The sequence below is a fragment of the Paramormyrops kingsleyae genome, chromosome 16 (assembly GCF_048594095.1).
Source record: "Paramormyrops kingsleyae isolate MSU_618 chromosome 16, PKINGS_0.4, whole genome shotgun sequence".
Lineage (NCBI taxonomy): Eukaryota > Metazoa > Chordata > Actinopteri > Osteoglossiformes > Mormyridae > Paramormyrops > Paramormyrops kingsleyae.
In genome coordinates, this window is record NC_132812.1 from 21,964,932 (window position 1) to 21,983,940 (window position 19,009).

Consider the following 19,009-nt stretch of genomic DNA (forward strand, 5'->3'; position numbering starts at 1 on the left):
AGCAGCAAATAGGGGGATTAAAGCCACACAGACGCACCGGCTGGGGGGGGGGGGGGGTCAAGGCTGGCTTGTGGGTTTGCAGCATGACAAAAGTTCCTCCGTCGATGCTTTGCAGACTTGACGACTTTAAAATCTTACTAAAGCTTTTTCTTTGAGGGGGAGGGGGCACCCAGGCTTGGGGCGGGGGGCTCAGATGGCTGAGGGACATCCCAGAACCCATCAGGGACAGAACCAGGATGGTGCCGCAGCTCGAAGCTCAGAAGGGACAGAAGACAGAATTTTTTCCTTTTTAATGCCTTTCTTTTAAAGAAACCCAAACGGCCCTCTGCGAGACACCCCCCTCCCCAATATCAAACAGAAACAATAAACCAAGCCCACAGAAAAAGGACCCCCCCCCCCCCCACCCCACCCCCACCTCGCAGAGGGTGATATGTGGAGGATAAATGTCTAACTCTTGGGACACCCCCCAACCAACCAAACATGGGCGGGATGCTGCCACCTTTGCTTGTGCTGTGAAACTCCTCCCAAGCTTGTCGGAAGCCCCCCCCCCTCCGTTTGGACACAGCGCCATGCTTTCTGTCCTAGACCAACACCCATTACCCAGGATACAGCCCGGGATTTACGTGGGGTGCAAGCCCCCCCCCCCCCCCCCCGACAGGCTATGTAAAGAGCAGAGATGCTAACTGGTTCACAGCTGAGAGCTGATATACTTTCTCGGAGAAAATGGGGTGTTTTTGTTAGGTGGCCCGCCCCCTACTGGAGGGTAGGGGAGGCAGCACACAGATTTCCTTTTTTTCCCCTTAAATGGACCCATCCACAATGGAGCCACATCACACCTGTGAAGTACTCATACGGGATGGGGGGGGGGGGGGGGGGGCGGGTGAGCTTCTTCTGCCAGGTCAGTAGGAATGTTGGTCCAGACTCAGCTGGGGCAGAAGGCAGGAAGCACCAAAGTGGTCAGACGTGGATGATTTTGGGGTGGGGGGGGGGGGGGGGGGGTTGAAGCTTTTATAAAGGGCTCACAGTAGCAGACAGGAAGCGAGATAATCCAGAGGAACAGCGTCCCGGGACCCGGCGGGAGAGGGGCCATCTCTCGGTGGGGAGGAAAGGTCAAACCCCCCTGACCTTTATCTCGTTGCCCAGCCAGCTGACTTAATCCCGAAGGAGGAGAGGATGCCCAGATGTGGGCGGACACGCTGCGAGTGGCGGGGGACAGGCAGCGCCCTCCAGTGGCAGCATGGCGACAGCACGCTCCAGGAGCTTCAGCATAAACATGCTGCGAGACCATTAGTGGGGGAACTGAAGCAGAGAGTCTCTACATCACTGGGGGGCTCTGCATGCTCAAGGAAAAAAACAGAGTCCCCAAACACTCTGACAGGGCTGCTCTCCGCACGCACAGACACACACACACACACACACACAGACACACGCACAGACACACACACACACACAGACACACACACACAGAGACACACACACACAGAGACACACACACACAGAGACACACACACAGACACACACACACAGACACAGACAGACACAGACGCACAGACACACACACACACAGACACACACACACACACACAGACACACACACACACACACACACACACACACACACATACACACACATTCAGCTCTGCGTGTCCCAGCACTCATGCCCCCACCTGTTCCTCCCCACCCCTTGAACCCTCAGACTCCCTAATGAAACTGAATATGACTCCAGTTCTGCTGGATGTCCTAAACCAGGCGTGACTCCGGTGGGGGTTGTGTGAGACACCGGCACCTGTGAAGGGGGGTGGATCCGGGGTCTGGGGCAGAAGCCAGCTGCCTTTCCACCCCATTAACCCTAAAAAGGTGCAAGCAGCCCCCCCCCAAACACCTGAGAGCCACACCCACAAACCAACAGCCTGTAAATCCCACAATCTGCCAAAATCTATACAGGTCATTGGGTGGGGCAGAGCAAGAAGGAGCAGCTCGCAGCCTGGGAAACAGGGCGGGGGGGCAGGGGGCCGACTCCATGACCCTTTGCGGAGCCCTACCTCTCGTGGCCAGAAGGGGGCGTTTTTGCATTGAATCTGCCTGTCAAGTGACCTCAGGACAACCTCAACCTTCTCAACATCTTCCCTGGGGGGGTGAGTAAAAGGTCACCATTATTCATGAGGAAGGTGCTTAGCCTGGACGCTGTGCCGCGACAGCGCCCCACGCTGGCCAGTCGGTCCCTGTGACGCAGGCACATCCCGGCAGGTGCCGCTGAAGCAGACAGCTGATCTTTGGGACGGGATCAGTAAGCAACTGCCTGAATAATGGAGGCGGGGACTGAATCAAGCACATTAGGATCCAGATTCACAGTCGCCAGGGGCAGGCGAGACCCCATAAAGCGATGGTGCACTCATGCCGTTCATTCGTTCGTCTTTTTTGAATGTTAAGGTGCCAAAGACGCTCTCTTAGTGGGATATTATGAGACTATTTTTTGATTCAGCCAGAGGCAGACCAAGCTCTGATGGCCTCAGTGTCCATTAATACACTCACACTCACACAGACACACAGACAGATACACAGACACTCTCACACAGACAGACAAATAATCTCATATACTGAGACACAGACACACACAGTATGATCGCGCGCACACACACACACACACACACACACACACACGCACACACACACACACTCACACACACACACACACAGAGACACACTCGCACGCCGTCACTCAGCCGCTCCCCAAAGCACAGCAGTACTTCCCCCTCCCACGCGGCCGGAAAGCCCGCTGTACCTGGCATAGACTCAGCCCTGGAAAAAAATTGCGGGAAAGCTTCAGATTCTGATATACCCAGCGAGTGTGAGTGTGAGTGTGTGTGTGTGTGTGTGTGTGGGGGGGGGGGGGGGGCGGTTTAAGAACCAAACCGCTTATCACCTGCTTTCATCTTCTTTGTCACTAATGTAATGGGGAAAATGTAATCTCCCACCCAGCGCGGGATGCAGCAGCCCCCTGGTGTGTTGTAACGCAGCAGTGCATTAAAGCAGCAGTGCATTAAAGCAGCATTGCATTAAAGCAGCATTGCATTAAAGCAGCAGTGCATTAAAGCAGCAGTGCAGTAACATACACCTTGCAACAGGACTGCGCAGAGCCACAGTGTCAGCCGGCGTGATGCATTTTCACTCCTACAAGCGATCAGAATTATTTTAAGCAAATAAATATTGACTCCAAAGTATTTAGGACGTAAGATGAATGCTGAATTCTGGGGCGGGGCTCTCTGGACCCGTCCCTCGCTGCCCCCCTTCACAGGCCTATGAAATCCACTGGGCTATAAACACCCCCCTCCCCAACCCACCAGCAGGTGGGCTGACCTCCAAGCGGCAGCGACCCTTCTCAAGTTGTTTAGCTTTTTAAAGGCAAGTAAGTGTTTGTAGCTGGGGGTGGGAGGGCCGCCCAGAGCCCGCTTCAAGGGAAGTGACATCAGCATCAGCGGGTGACGTCCTGCAAAGGCGCGCTCTCTCTCTCTCTCTCTCTCTCTCTCTCTCTTTCTTTTTTCAGAGAAAATTATACTTTTTTATAGTACATCATGCAGCCCCCCCCCCATCTGTCCATATACCCGGTAGATTAAAATCACACACGACGGCTCCAGCACAGTGATTGGACATCGGGTTGTCATGGCGATGAGCCACGTTAATCCAAACCCGAGCTGATATGACAGGGACATGAACGAGGAGGAGGACAACTTCATTGAAACACAGAGTGGAGACAGGGGGAGGGAGGGGGGGGGGGCACAGGCGACGGTGGCGGCGGTGGCGAGGGTGGGGGGGCAGTACCTGCTCCTTCACGGATGCCAGGAGGATGCTGGCGGTGCCACCGGGCTCCATGGTGCGGCCGGGGGGTCCCTCAGGCGATGGCGATGGCGGCAGCAGCCCCTCCTCCGCGGCGGGGGTCTGCTCGGGGCCGGGCATCCCGCCTGCATGGGGGGGGGGGGGGGGGGACACACACTCAGCATTACAGTCACCAAGGGCCATGCTGAAGATTATGGGAATATAAAGGCTGAAGATATGGGACCTGGCGCGGCCAGTGGGCTTAACTGGACTCTGGGGATGATAACATATCAAACAAGGAGTGATGTACCAAACTCCCCCGGACAGAACGGAGCGCAGTGCCCCTGCTGCCCCCCGCTGCTCCCGCTGCCCCCGCTGACCTCCTGACAAAAGCGGGCGGATTTAATCTGCCCGAGTCCAGCTGCCCAGACATGCTACACAAATCCTCTTAGGTGGCGTGGCGAGAGGTGGCGGAGGCGGGAGGTGGCGTGGCGAGAGGTGGCGGAGGCGGGAGGTGGCGTGGCGAGAGGTGGCGTGGCGAGAGGTGGCGGAGGCGGGAGGTGGCGAAGGCGGGAGGTGGCGTGGCGGGAGGTGGCGGAGGCGGGAGGTGGCGGAGGCGGGAGGTGGCGAAGGCGGGAGGTGGCGTGGCGGGAGGTGGCGGAGGCGGGAGGTGGCGTGGCGGGAGGTGGCGTGGCGGGAGGTGGCGTGGCGAGAGGTGGCGAAGGCGGGAGGTGGCGAAGGCGGGAGGTGGCGTGGCGGGAGGTGGCGTGGCGGGAGGTGGCGAAGGCGGGAGGTGGCGTGGCGGGAGGTGGCGTGGCGGGAGGTGGCGTGGCGGGAGGTGGCGTGGCGAGAGGTGGCGTGGCGAGAGGTGGCGAAGGCGGGAGGTGGCGTGGCGGGAGGTGGCGTGGCGGGAGGTGGCGTGGCGGGAGGCGGCGTGACGAGAGGAGGCGTGGCGGGAGGTGGCGAAGGCGGGAGGTGGCGAAGGCGGGAGGTGGCAGAGGCGGGAGGTGGCAGAGGCGGGAGGTGGCGTGGCGGGAGGTGGCGGTGGCGGGAGGTGGCGGAGGCGGGAGGTGGCGTGGCGGGAGGTGGCGTGGCGGGAGGTGGCGTGGCGGGAGGTGGCGTGGCGGGCTCCACGGCACCGTGAAGCAGCGAGCTAGGCCTAGGCGAGGTATTCAAAGCCAAACAACGGATAGCAGGGTGGGCCAAAAAGCACAGACACGCTAATTAAGGACTGGGCTTCATTAATACACCACGGGAAGATGTGTAAATGCCCGCCGTGTGTTTTCTTAATCTCTTTATGAGTTTCGATAAATGGAAACTTACAGCAGAGTGGCTCTCATTGCTATGTTTTAAACACACACACATGCACCAACACACATGCCCCCCCCACCCCCCCCAAAAGGGTGGTTATTTACTTAACGCCCCCACCCTCCACTCCAAACCTCACAGTCAGGGAACAAGGCAGTGAAACCACTGGGCCGCATTAACGGCTGCGGCGTGATGAAAGCAGCCGCGCATTACAGCGCGCATTCCAACACCCTCGGGACGCTGAAACGCGCCTCTGAACTGGGATCGGAGTCTGGCGTAATAAAGCGCTCAGGTGTTCGCCAGACCTCTCACAAACCTCGGGAATCTTTTCCAAATGGAGCCACATGGGAGCAGATTTATTGGGAATTTTGTCCCATTTCTCGGGTGAGGGTGGGGCCAACAGAGCACTAAAAACCCCACCCAGCGAAGGGGAAGAAGCAGGGGCTATCCGTTATCACTGTCGGCGCCGCAGCCAGACCAGGGAGGAAAATCGAGGGAGAGCACGCCTTTTTATAAATCACACAGACCAGGGGACAGCCGGAATCAAACCAGCCCAGATAAGGGCATCCAGCCCCCATGCGGAGAGAGCCAGCACACCCCAGGAAGATGAACAAGGCCATATTTGCCGAAACACCAGAGGTCACCGCAGAGAAGAGCCACACTGCCCCCCCCCCCCTCAAACACAGCGTCCAGTCATTGACTACCCCCCCTCCAAACCAGTCGAGGCCGTTAACCACGGTTTTTAGTCATCCACAGGAAGTGGGATTGCGACAGAGACCACAAATGGGAGTGCTAAGGAATGCAACCAGGGGATGCGGGCAGGGCATGCTGGGGGTGCGGGGAGACAGGACTGGTGATAAAATCCCCTGAGATGTCCCTGTGCGGCAGTAACATAGGTTGAAACATCTAGCACGACGTCTTCGGAGTTCCATGGAAGCTCATCCGTGCCGCTTGCTCGCACAAGGACATCAGCCCTGAAGAACCGTTTCCTGCCTCCACCATCAGAGGAGGAACCGAACTGCACCATCATCCCACTGGGGCGGTGAGTGACTGCGTATTTCCTCGGCATCCGGCGACACTCCCCGCCCCCCCCGTCACAGGTGGGCAGCCCAGCCTATCAGATCCCATTTCAGCACAGATATTAGAAGTGAGAGCTGTCTGCTGCAGATACAGCCCAGACGGGCGCCATGTTTACAACACATGCTGTAAACAGATACTCTGAGCTGGAGAATGATTTACAGCTTTCCTGATTGGCAATTAGGGGGACGGCATCCACCCCCCTGGGGGGTGAGCTCAGTGCCAGGCCCACACCGGCCTTATTACACCCGATGACGGGTTGTTTGACGGGGTGGTGGGGGGGGTTTAGCCTGATTAGCAGACTGGCTGTATCCTACCCGCAGCCTGGGTCCATGGAGAGCGGGGCGTACGGGTCACGATCCCCCCGGACAATGCACACCCATCTTTATTTTACACTTAAAGTTTGCCTGAATGAACAAAAAGACCAATGAAAATAGTAAATGAACAAAATGGCCCCTGACAGTGATGAACTGCACCCCTCCCGATCAAAGCAGCCTCATTAAACATGCACTGCATGGTGGTGGTGGTGGTGGGGGGGGCTCATTATTCAGGACTCCATATACTACCCGCCTGTGGGTGTGGCCAGTGAACCCTCCACCGCCATCACCTGACCCGTCTGTCGCAAGAACAGCCCCGCCCACCAAAGTACCACCATGACGACCCGGGTGTCCCATAACGTGCCAAAGTACCACCATGACGACCCGGGTGTCCCATAACGTGCCAAAGTACCACCATGACGACCCGGGTGTCCCATAACGTGCCAAAGTACCACCATGACGACCCGGGTGTCCCATAACGTGCCAAAGTACCACCATGACGACCCGGGTGTCCCATAACGTGCCAAAGTACCACCATGACGACCCGGGTGTCCCATAACGTGCCAAAGTACCACCATGACGACCCGGGTGTCCCATAACGTGCCAAAGTACCACCATGACGACCCGGGTGTCCCATAACGTGCCAAAGTACCACCATGACGACCCGGGTGTCCCATAACGTGCCAAAGTACCACGCAACAAGCCCCACAGCCTCATAGTCCATGTCCCCTCCCCAGAAGCTCACAGAACCACTACACCCAAATGGGCATCTCTCTGAGCTTCAGCAGACCCCTAACCCCCCCCCCCCCCCAAGCTCTGTCATTTTCCATCGCCTCACCGCAACGATAAGCCCAGGGAGGAGGCCTGGTTCCATCCATCCATCACCGCTTATCGAGGGGCACAGTGCAGCGAGCCTGGAACCCACCCCAGGAAGCACAGGACACACACACACACACACACACACACACACACACACACACACACCCCTACTGTCACTGTCATTATAGCTACTGTGTCTAATATTCATCAGCATTAGTATCTTCCAGCACGCCACCATTTCTGTGATGTTAATGTCACAGTGACCAGTCGGTTATCCAGGTCAGCCCCGTGACGGTCACTATTTTATACTTCCTGGCAGACGGTTAACGCCACGGTTGGCATCGTCCTAGCTCGTGCTCCCGGCCACAGGGCCGCGCATGCAGAGACGTCGCGTGACATTTATGGAGCCTGCAGGCCGTGCGCACGCCTCGCTGTCCTGTGCCGTCACTGCACACAGACATAGGATAAGACGTTGCCGTAAATATACACTGTTAAAATCACAGACACTGAGGAAAAACCTCAAACTTCCAAAAATGTGGCCCGTGGGAAGCTGCGGACTGCTGCAGAAGTAACACAGCGCAGTAGGACAGGGTGTAATGTAAACGCTGAGCATGAAAGAAGGTTCCAGAAACGTTAGTGTTCCTCAGTCTGGTGGAGCAGAAGGGTGACTGCTAATCCAACCAGTTATCAGGCCTCAATTACACCAGCAGCTCCAGAAAGCACCATCAGCAAACTCACAGTCTGCAAGCTCACAGACAGGACGATGACCTCTGACTCATAAAACCTTGTAGTCGGAGGTCATGAAGACAAAGAGCATATATGAGCAAGACCCCAGAGAGCGGCGTCCAGACCGGTGGGCAGCGTTGAGGCGTTTATCATGTCCTGCCACACTGGTTGGGTTACAGCAAACATCACACCGGAGACAGCAGCCACCTTTCATCACTCCACACCCAATGCCAATAATACTGTAATTACGTTGCTCGTTTCCACAATTATCGCATTACTGGCTGCGAGCGGAGGCTGAAAGCAGAGCTGCGACGAGAGGCAGGGCAGATGTGAGGGCGCGGGTAACACACCAGTGCCTTTGATGTCTGCTCAGCACCGCTAACGGCACACTTTCCGGTCCCTTTCTAGCCAGGACAGGACAGACATGGGGGACAGTCGGTGTGAACCCCTCCCCCCATCACTATAGATGCTGATTTCCACGCTGCAGTAAAACCTGCAGACACTTTCCGCTGCGAATCCGTCAGAGTCCATCCTAAATCCACTTGAACCCAACCGGTGCAGATGTTTCCAAATTCAGACTGTAAGCGGTAAATCCCGAGAGCGGCGTCGGCCGCAACGTCGCAGCTGTGACCCAAGCCCGTTAGGGTGCCGCTGTGACACGTAGAGGCGCCCAGGTTGCCTTCTGAGCATGGGACGGCCCTCAAACAACTCGGAATGAAAGTCATGCTCAGCCTCTCTGCATTATAACTGCTGTCCGCACCATTACCACAGCGGCACTGGCAAAATACCAGCAATAGTGCATTAAAAAATGCATTAAAAGTCATTTTAGCTCCTTCTTTAAACACTTTAAGTGCAGAGAGTACAGCGGGATCAGAACCCAGAACCTACCGGCGTCCACACTGTGCCACCTAACTCAGCGATGCCACTAAAGAGTGATGGACCCATAACCAGAGCAGTTTGTCACACCTGAAGGAAGGAGGGTCCGTTACCCTCATGGCGCACGTTTCACCATCTTCAATGGGTTCTGGACTCCCTATCTAGCAAATTTCAAGTTTAGCTTAAACAGCATTTTGGGTTCTGATGAGCTGGTTGTGGTCCGATCGAGCAGGCAAGCAAACAAGCCAGCACACATAGACAGACAAAATGGTGCAGCAATGTAGACATGTTGACTGATGCCAATAACCGATATCAGACATTAGCACAGTGAAATGGGGTGGAAAAATGCATTCATGCATCTAGATGAATCGATTATCAACGTGGCAATAAACTTCCTCGATCTGTAAAATAACCTTTTGGCATCAAAATAAAGATAGGTGCTGCAGACAGACGTGGAAAGTATCTGTACTGGCTCGCGAATTTCCGAAACATAGGATGACAAAGGAAGGTTCCTTAATATTAATAAAGGGAACACAGCCTGAAGATCTTTGAGCTACGATGCTTTTGGGAAACTTGGCCCTGTTTCGCAGCACATAACACTCCCAATCCTTCATGTGTAATGATGAAAATTAATGCTCTCAGACTATACTTTCTTAGGATTGCCTCAATTGTGTGTACTTAAGTTCCCAGGATAATACTTCAGTGGATCTCCAGATCTTGCCCTCAGGGCTGGTACTCTGAGACCTATTATAAGCGGCGAAGAAGCCGAGGCATTCCCGCTCCCTCCGCTACGGAAACATGGTTCATCTTCCAATACAATTACCTCCATTATTTTGGTAGTAACGTCTTCAGCTCTGGTGCTGCAAATTTCGAATACTGATAAAAGTTTAAATATATCGGCCGACAATATCAACCAAGACTCACACATTGGACCGATGTCGATATCTTGATTATTTTAACGAACATCAGCAGTATATTGTGCATCTTTAACACACATACATGAACACAGGCACACACTCACACACCAGTGCTGGGTCACAGCATATCGATATTATATCATGCATGCATAATAATCACCAGGGCTTCCGATGACAGGCAAAACATTTGGCCGGACACCAGCTTTTTGGTACTATATGGACGTGTATGTACGCCCACAATTTGGTAAGCAGATTAGTAGCACAGCCAAAATTTTAATGAGATGCGTTTTGTGACACCAAAAAGTTAGTAATCTGTATAAACCTGGAGTATCTTTATGTTTATTAATTCGGTTAACGGAGCATGCCACATAGTGCTGTTTTGGTATACTATGGTTTGGTATACTTCAGTGTGATATGCACTGTAGCGAGGCACACCACATAATACTGTTTTGGTATACTATGGTTTGGTATACTTCAGTGCGATATGCACTGCAGCGGAGCACATCACATTATACTGTTTTGGTATACTATGGTTTGGTATACTTCAGTGCGATATGCACTGTAGCGGAGCACATCACATTATACTGTTTTGGTATACTATGGTTTGGTATACTTCAGTGCGATATGCACTGTAGCGGAGCACATCACATTATACTGTTTTGGTATACTATGGTTTGGTATACTTCAGTGCGGTATGCACTGTAGCGGGGCACACCACATAATACTGTTTTGGTATACTATGGTTTGGTATACTTCAGTGTGATATGCACTGTAGCGAGGCACATCACATAATACTGTTTTGGTATACTATGGTTTGGTATACTTCAGTGCGATATGCACTGCAGCGGAGCACATCACATTATACTGTTTTGGTATACTATGGTTTGGTATACTTCAGTGCGATATGCACTGCAGCGGAGCACATCACATTATACTGTTTTGGTATACTATGGTTTGGTATACTTCAGTGCGATATGCACTGTAGCGGAGCACATCACATTATACTGTTTTGGTATACTATGGTTTGGTATACTTCAGTGCGGTATGCACTGTAGCGGGGCACACCACATAATACTGTTTTGGTATACTATGGTTTGGTATACTTCAGTGTGATATGCACTGTAGCGAGGCACACCACATAATACTGTTTTGGTATACTATAGTTTGGTATACTTCAGTGCGGTATGCACTGTAGCGGGGCACACCACATAATACTGTTTTGGTATACTATGGTTTGGTATACTTCAGTGCGACATGCACTATAGCGGGGCACACTACATAATACTGTTTTGGTATACTATGGTTTGGTATACTTCAGTGCGATATGCAGTGAGTGGCAGTGAAGAAAGGGACAGCTCAGCAGCGACGACATCTTTTAAAAGAGGAGGGAAGACGTTGGGGGTGTGGTTGTACTTTTTGCAGATGAAAATCTGACATTTGTTAAACGATGGATATGGTGAATTTATACGGATTACTAACTTTGGGGCGTCATAAAAGGCCTCATTAATATTTTAGCAGTACTACTAATCCGCTTAAATTGTAGGCATAAACGTACGTATTATAAACGTATAATATCGATATATCGCCCAGCCCTCACACACACACATACACAGTGTCACACACACAGACAAGAGCTAAATATGACTGAGCTACAGACATACACAACTTGTACAATTTCTCTTTACATTGTTTCTTTTCACCCATCCATCCATCTTTGGTGACTGGGGCGAGGCTGAATCCCATCCCAGTCTGCACTGGCCATTAGGGCTCTTCGACACGACCAAAATCTCATATCCCGATAATGACATATATATACTTATATTTTATTTTATATATATTTATAGATTTTTTTCCTACAGATCAGCTGCGGTATGAATTAGATAAAAATCTGCAAATAAAAGGAAGCATTGTCATACATGAAATGCGATCTACAAACAGAAAGTAAGTGATACACAAATATGCTAAACCCTTCTCACGTGTACAAATTGCTCCGTATTCTTGTAGATATAATTTTACACAACAGAAATAAAAATACAAATTTTTGGACAGTTATGTATTTGTGATTTTTTTCCCTCTACAGATCAGCTGCGGTATACGGAGCCCCTACAAGGTCTGGCTTGGAAAATATTTTTTTTTGCGTTCCCTCAAAATACTTTTCCATTACTACTAACTATGCCATGTCCGTTTAAAGTACAAAAGAAAAAATTATCAAACTAATAACCTAAACAATGTGGACATGTCCCGTTAAGTGTGCTTTAAGCATTAAACTATAGGGGATTGCGCTGCTTAGAGTTCTTGGGGGGGGTGGTGGTTATTAAATTATCCATCATATCCAACAGGTGTGGGTGAGTGAGATAACGCCCCAGCTCTTCCCACAGATGATTCATGGAGGGACGGCAGAATTATTGCCCCTGGGGGCACCGTGTCCCGGCATTAATCACACGTGTGCCACGGGCCGCCCTCTCCGGGCCTAACCCGACATTAACGTATCATTTGGGGCATGGAGCCGTTCCCGGCGCGCTGGAACCCATAACACAGCAGAAAGCAGAACCAGCTCAGGTTCCCCGTTACGTTTTTCCCCGCGTCGGCCTTTAGTTTGGGCTGCGTGTTTAAGGATTTACACCCCTCCCCCCCCAACTCCCCGTCGCCCATCAGGGGGGCAGATTATCCGCACGTATACCAGGAACTTGCAGCTGGGAGCATGCCTGTGAGGGGGGAGAGGGCTGATATGAAATTGGGGGGGGGGGGGGGGGGCATTGGAGAGTCCTGAGCTCCCGGAAGAACAAAAAACCAGCAGCAGGAACACGGGTCGTGAGCCGGCGGGTGGGGGGGCACCACCATTCACTGACTACCAACACGCGTGACTTAAGCGTGCAACAGCCCACAGTGACCACGTCTCCGCCAGTCAGCACCTTGTCACGTCTTCACAACAGCCAATATTATTTTTTTGTTATTCTAACACGGTGGCAGCCATCCGACGGGAGCGTTCTCGGCCGGGATTGGGCGGCCGGCGCCGGCGCTCGGAGGAGCCCCTCGGTCTGTGCCACGAGCGACAGATGGCCAACGAGCGGCTCTGCTGCTCACGCTGGTCCTGCACCAGATCGGCGTGACCGCGGTGGGGGCTCTCTCGCCATGCTTAAAAAAAGAAAGAGAAAAATAGGCTCCGGCTAAAGAACCGGCATCTGAGGGCCCAGATCCAGGCAAAAAGACGGCTTGGGGGCCCACGCACTCAAACACACCGTGACTGCGTCGAGACCGCGTCGTGACCGTAACGCGACCGCTCGACTCCGTCACGGACGGAAGCACGCGTGATTCACCTTTACGTCGAATTAGCAAAGGGAGGGACGCTGAGAATCACACCATATGTCTGTCCTTCCTGTTACGGACATACACACTAAAGCATGGTCAGCTGAAGCCGGCAAAGATGCCCTAGTGACCCCCCCCCCCCGGAGGGTATGGGGGGTACAAGGCAGATTGATGGTTATTATTTGATTGCATGATAGACTTGTATTTCCATCCAAAAACCAACCCAGTGTCAAAACATAATTTATTACAAGCACTGAGAAAATGGCTAAATTATGTATAGCCCAAAAATTGCTGTGTTTCTGTAGATGCATCCAACCATGCGGTATAAAAACCACAAACAGACTCCAGGGGATTTAAAAAAAGAAAAGAAAAATCTTTTCAAGCTCTTTTTTGAGAAAAACTTATGTTATGACTTCATTGCTGGTTAATTATGGGAAAAGGCTGGCAAATCTCCCCAAAGCAAATCTACCTACAGCACAAACTTAAAAAATGTAAATACAATGGAAAAACGGTGGCAGGGTGCAAGGCGGCGTCCCTGAGGGGTAACACTCCCCAGTGCGGGTCCCAGCCGCCAGCTCGCATCCAAAGTGACGTGGCTGAAGCGCGTTCCTGGGGGCGCCTGCTGCAATACCAGACCACCACACTTCCTAAAGGGAGGCCCGAAAGCAGAGCGAAATTACAGCCCGGCAGCGGGGCAAAATGCAAAGCAGATGGCAGCGGCGCGGATCACCAGGGTGCTCGCTGGAAACATCCTGCTTTCACTTAAAGCACGCCGCTGGGGACGGTCCTTCTCTCACTCGTAAAGGCGGCGTTTTAAAAATAAACGCCGATTAAGAAGCTCCTTAACATCCCAGAGGAGCCCGTAACATGAAGCAGCTTCCACCAGGAAGCCCACATTATTATTTGCGAGTGTTATTTTCTTTTTCCTCAAAGCAGACAAAACCTGTTTAATGAGCACGTTTTACATGTTACCTCTGATTCCACGTGGTCGGGATCCAGTTCACTTCCTTGCGGGGAAATTCAGTCGCACGGTTCGAGCGGGGATCCGAGCGGAAAACCCCCGCAGACGGAAACATGCGAGGGACTTGACGCCGGTACCAGACAGCCGGGAAATTCTGCCGGAACTTTCGGTTATCTGCCTCCGAATGGATGAGTAAATTGGGCTCGGAGTGACCAGACAGTGACAGGGGGAGGAGTGTCCGCTACTCAGCCAATACACCGGACGAGGCCTGACCCATAGTGCTGGGCATGAGAAACGCTGCTAAAATAGCTGAAAACTGGGGCTGACGACACCATCCAAAGGACAGAAACAACCGTGGCTCCGGGTTGCAGGCTGTTGGGACACAGGAGGGGCACACGGGGCGGGGGGGGGGGGGGGGGGGAGGGGCTCACAGCCAAACAGCTTTGGACAGACCCCTTAAATATAAACAGAGTTTGGGGTCAAACGGAACAGCAGCGGGAAAAGCCCCGCCCGCAAGCCGATCTGGAGAGCTGAAAGTAAATATTGTGTGTGTGGGTGGGGGTGGAGAAAAGCCGGGGCTTTTGGCTGACCCAGACAATGTGCCGTTCACCCAGCTCTCACCCCCCTGCAAACACACACACAGGGCAGATTCAGAGCTCACTATTCACTGAAGACTGCAGCCTGGGGGCAACAGAGGGTACCATGCACCGCCTCAGTATGCCCGTCTGCACATCCGCCTGTCTGCCTGCCTTTCTGCCTGTGTGTCTGTCCGTCTGCCTGTCTGCCTGCCTGTCCGTCTGCCTCTCTGCCTGTGTGTCTGTCTGTCTGCCTGCCTCTCTGCCTGTGTGTCTGTCTGTCTGCCTCTCTACCTGTGTGTCTGTCTGCCTCTCTGCCTGTGTGTCTGTCTGTCTGTTTGCCTCTCTACCTGTGTGTGTCTGTCTGTCTGTTTGCCTGTCTGTCTGTCTGCCTGCGTCTGTCTGTCTGTCTGCACAGAAGCCGCCGCCAGTCGCTACATCAGCCCTGGCTCCCCGGACTGGGAAACCCAGGAGGTCCCGTCCCGCCCCGCTAGGAAAAGCACACTGATGGCCGTCAGCTGCCAGGAGGATGGGCGAGCGGTAATGAGCGTCACGGGTCCCCCTCCCCCTTCCCGGGGCCGGCGTGAGTAATGGGGAACATGGGCACACCCTGCCTGGGCCCGGTGCCACAGTGCGCCTCCAATGATCAGCTGTTAACCGCAGAGCCAGACCCACCGCGGCGTAAATCACATGATCCGTAATGGACTGAGAAGCGAGGGAGTGGATAACTACCTAGAGCTAAGGGGCAAATAGTCCCCCCAGAGTGTGCACAGACTTCAGTCACTCGTGGCCACCGGGCGACTTTCTAAACTTCAGCTTTTTTTAATGAGACGTCTATGACAGAACACAAAAGGGGAAGGTGGAGGTGAGTTAATCAAAGGCGTTTCACTGCTGCTCTGATCCTGCAAGATCTAAGACCCATCTAGTTCAGAAAGCATCCCCCAACGTCATCTTGCACCCCCACCCTTCCGGAAACAATGCACTGACTCCAGAAGGAGCCAGAAAAGTTTACCAAATGCTTGCCTGGAAGCTAGAAGCCATAAATATTCACCAAGACTAGCAAGTCTGGCCTGGGGAAACTTAAATGGCCTTAATAACGGAGGCTTAGCAGTACTATCATGCAAGCCTGGAGGGGGGTCTTCCTGGTGCTTAACAAATGCTTCCTGGTGACACACAAACATCTTGCACATTCTTAACACTCAGTCAAACCTCTCTGCCATACTGACAGCAAGGATCCGGTTCACAAACTGAGCTCTTGGCAGCCAAGGCAGCTGTCGACAGAGTTAAACCGGGGTGACGGAGGACTGGCCCGTCCTCTGGTCTCCAAGAGCTTTTAGGTTTATTGATTTTAGAGAAGCATCAATCGCTGGAGAATGGAGGACAGAATTGGAGCATTTAACCACAGACACGCATGTGATGAGTCCCTTTGATATGCCATTGACCCACCTCCTGCTACAGGACCAAAAATCATGAGCTCCACACACTCCACACACAGTCTTAAATTGTCTCACACAATCTTGTGTAGTGGAACTGGGAATCCCAACCACCAAAGGAGAGCAGATGAACAGTACAGAATGTGTCAGGATGCAGAAAGGAAGCATTGAGCAAGTTTATTTATCATTATTTTAAAAAATTCCACCATATAGTGTAAGGCCTAGGGCAAATCAATGCTCACTTAGCTCATTACTGCACTAATCAGTGATACAACACAATGCCTACATGGTATTTTTTGCCATGTAATGCATCGCTAACACGTTACCAGATGTATACACGTAAATCATACCGGTGCAGCTAATGACACTTCGTGTCCAGTCGAGGTTCAGCCAATGTGCAAGTGCAAAATTCAGTTTGCAGCTCCAAAGATTTCGGCTTGAAACAGTTAAGCTACACAGAAAAGTGGCAAACGTTCTTTCTGTATATAAATTTTATATCATGTCTCCCACGGGCCACGACGACTGGAAAGATGTACAGCAAATAGCTTTAATGTATCAATATCGGCTGAGAGGATTTACAAAACAGAAAATGGCAGCAAAATTGAGTGTTTAAAGACTTTGAACTTTGACTGAGGTCAGATACGCCATGGCTCCATGTAAACAATTAACAAGTTTGTTGAAAAAACAAGAAACTCGCTTTTATTCATCGCGGAAATGACACTTGAAAGGTTTTACCATCCAGGATCTGGGTGGGTAAACACACACACGGTTGATTCGTCCCTGGCTGATCAGCTGAAGTGCTGGACTTTGAAGAGGAGTTACAAAGAAAGCAGCGTTTGAAGAAATCGGTACTCTTACTGAACGAAGTGCTTTATGACTGCCATATTTTAACTTCCACACGTACGTTACCAGCGTGTTTCATTATAAGCCACTTACTGGCCAGATCAGCAATCGCTCACATGGAAATATACAGAAACAGTGACAATATGGGAGAAAAAAAGAATCTCTAAACGCGAGTTCACTGCGAGGTCCTGTATGTGCCCCGACCGTCCGATTAGCCATTAACACAGACAGATACCGGGGACAGGCAGCAGGCAGATTGATTCCCGCATGTGAACCAACACGCCCGCAACCGCGCAGCCCTCAGCGGATAAGCGGCGCTCCGATCCGCCCCGACATGCGCCGCCTTTGATTCCTCAGGTCCAGACTCCGCACAAACCGGAACAGTGGCCAGCCTGCCTGGGCTCGGCGGAATGCTGTTAAATATAACTCCAAAGGCCAAGTCTCCATCTTCTCTCCCTTCACGACGAAACTTAAAAACAACTCACATTTCATCCCACTGGTCATTTCGTTCAAGAGAGTAAAGGTTATAAAATGACCAGATTTTAGTTTAAATCACAGCAGAGTAACTACATTTTCTCGGTCCATAACGACATGCTCTCGGCATGAGAGAAGTGCGTCGACGGTTTTCACTGTGTCCCAATAGAAAAGTTATTAGCATATATTTTTAAAATGCTGGCACGAAAAAACGTGGGGATCGTGCACTAAGGATCCGAAAGAAAAAAAATGCGACAACCGGTTACCGACTACCCCGATCGTAACACCGTGGCAATGCCCGGATTCCTACACACCTGCCTGCCAACGTGCGCTGCAATCGGGGGTCATTAATCGACACAAAGTAAATATCGGCGGCGCAAATGGCATAACATGTAGCGAAGCAGAGGAAAGTCGTCCCGGCGCCAGCAAAGACTTCCCATTCAACGACTATGTGGGAATATTAAAATGCCAGGAGACGTAAGTGTGAAGGTCTCCCGGAGGTGCGAGGTGAACAAGTGATGAAAGGGAGAGATCGCAGCGCATTAGCGATCCCAACTCAGCCATCAAGGCGGAAGAAACGCTAGATGCGAATAATAAAAAAAAATGTGCAGGGGCGACAGGGATGGAAACTGTAACCAAATTGTAGGCGCGGTGGTGATTTCTCTACGATCCGATCCGCCAAAACGTGAGCCAGATCAGACTCACCGACGCTGCGGGATACATGCAATCATTAAAAAAAAGACATAAACGGAAGCTTACCGTGGGGAGGTGTACTATTACCGCAATCCGTGTGTTCTGGAAACGAACTCCATATGAAATTGCAACTTTGGCGATTTGGAAGTAAATTCAGAGGAATCCTGACCTAGCCCCATGTACGGAGCTGGGTAACTAGTCTCATTCGGGATTGGAGCGACCCCCCTCTTCCCCCCGAGCTTCCACTCGGCTGGAATACGAGTGTGCATGACGTCACCCGCAGCAAGGGCTGAGACCTCAGACCCCATTGGGCACGATCGGGAAAAGGAGGCGTTCCATTGGAGAGTCGTGCCATTAAATTGGCCAATGGGAAGGGATGAAACCGGTTCCCTTAGCTACAAGTTTTGTCAACCAACTTTACGTATGTAAATTAGATGCGAGGGCGATGACAGCGGTGCTTTCTGATTATTTTCATAGTCCTTCTCCAGATGGACGCTCAGTAAAAATAAAGGAGCCACTAATTGCGCCACTTGAAAATTATAACCTGTATCAGATTCATGTAGTCCATTTGAACTCCAGCCAATTATTCCAATGTCATTCTAAATCGGTGTTTTCATATTTGAAGAAATATTTGCATGACTAAATCCAGCACACGAGTCAGCAATGTTCAACATAATTTGCGTTTATTTGCTTAGCAGACGAAATTCAGCATCGATAAAACAGTTTTATGTTTACAAAACAATGATGTTTCAGTTACTTTCCTGAAGCTCGACTGCCTTCCTGATATACCCCTTTTTCTGCTCAGACCTCCACGTCTTTAACTACTAACCATTTTCAGTCCTTTTAAAATGTTAATCAGGCAGCACGTTGA

The 19,009-nt window shown here is 51.8% G+C and overlaps 1 protein-coding gene across 2 annotated transcripts in view; it reads right to left on the reverse strand.

The window, feature by feature from the left end:
- The window catches only part of LOC111858340 (plakophilin-4-like), a 51,593-nt gene extending 33,194 nt beyond the window's left edge, over positions 1 to 18,399 (reverse strand). For both annotated transcript variants that reach the window (XM_023840012.2, XM_023840011.2), the window contains exons 1-2: positions 18,205 to 18,399; positions 3,820 to 3,959 (exon numbers count right to left, since the gene is read on the reverse strand). In XM_023840012.2, coding sequence (XP_023695780.2) covers positions 3,820 to 3,954 — 135 coding nt within the window. In that variant the 5' untranslated portion in view covers positions 3,955 to 3,959; positions 18,205 to 18,399. The remainder of the gene's footprint in view (positions 1 to 3,819; positions 3,960 to 18,204) is intronic.
- Between the last annotated feature and the right edge of the window lie 610 nt (positions 18,400 to 19,009).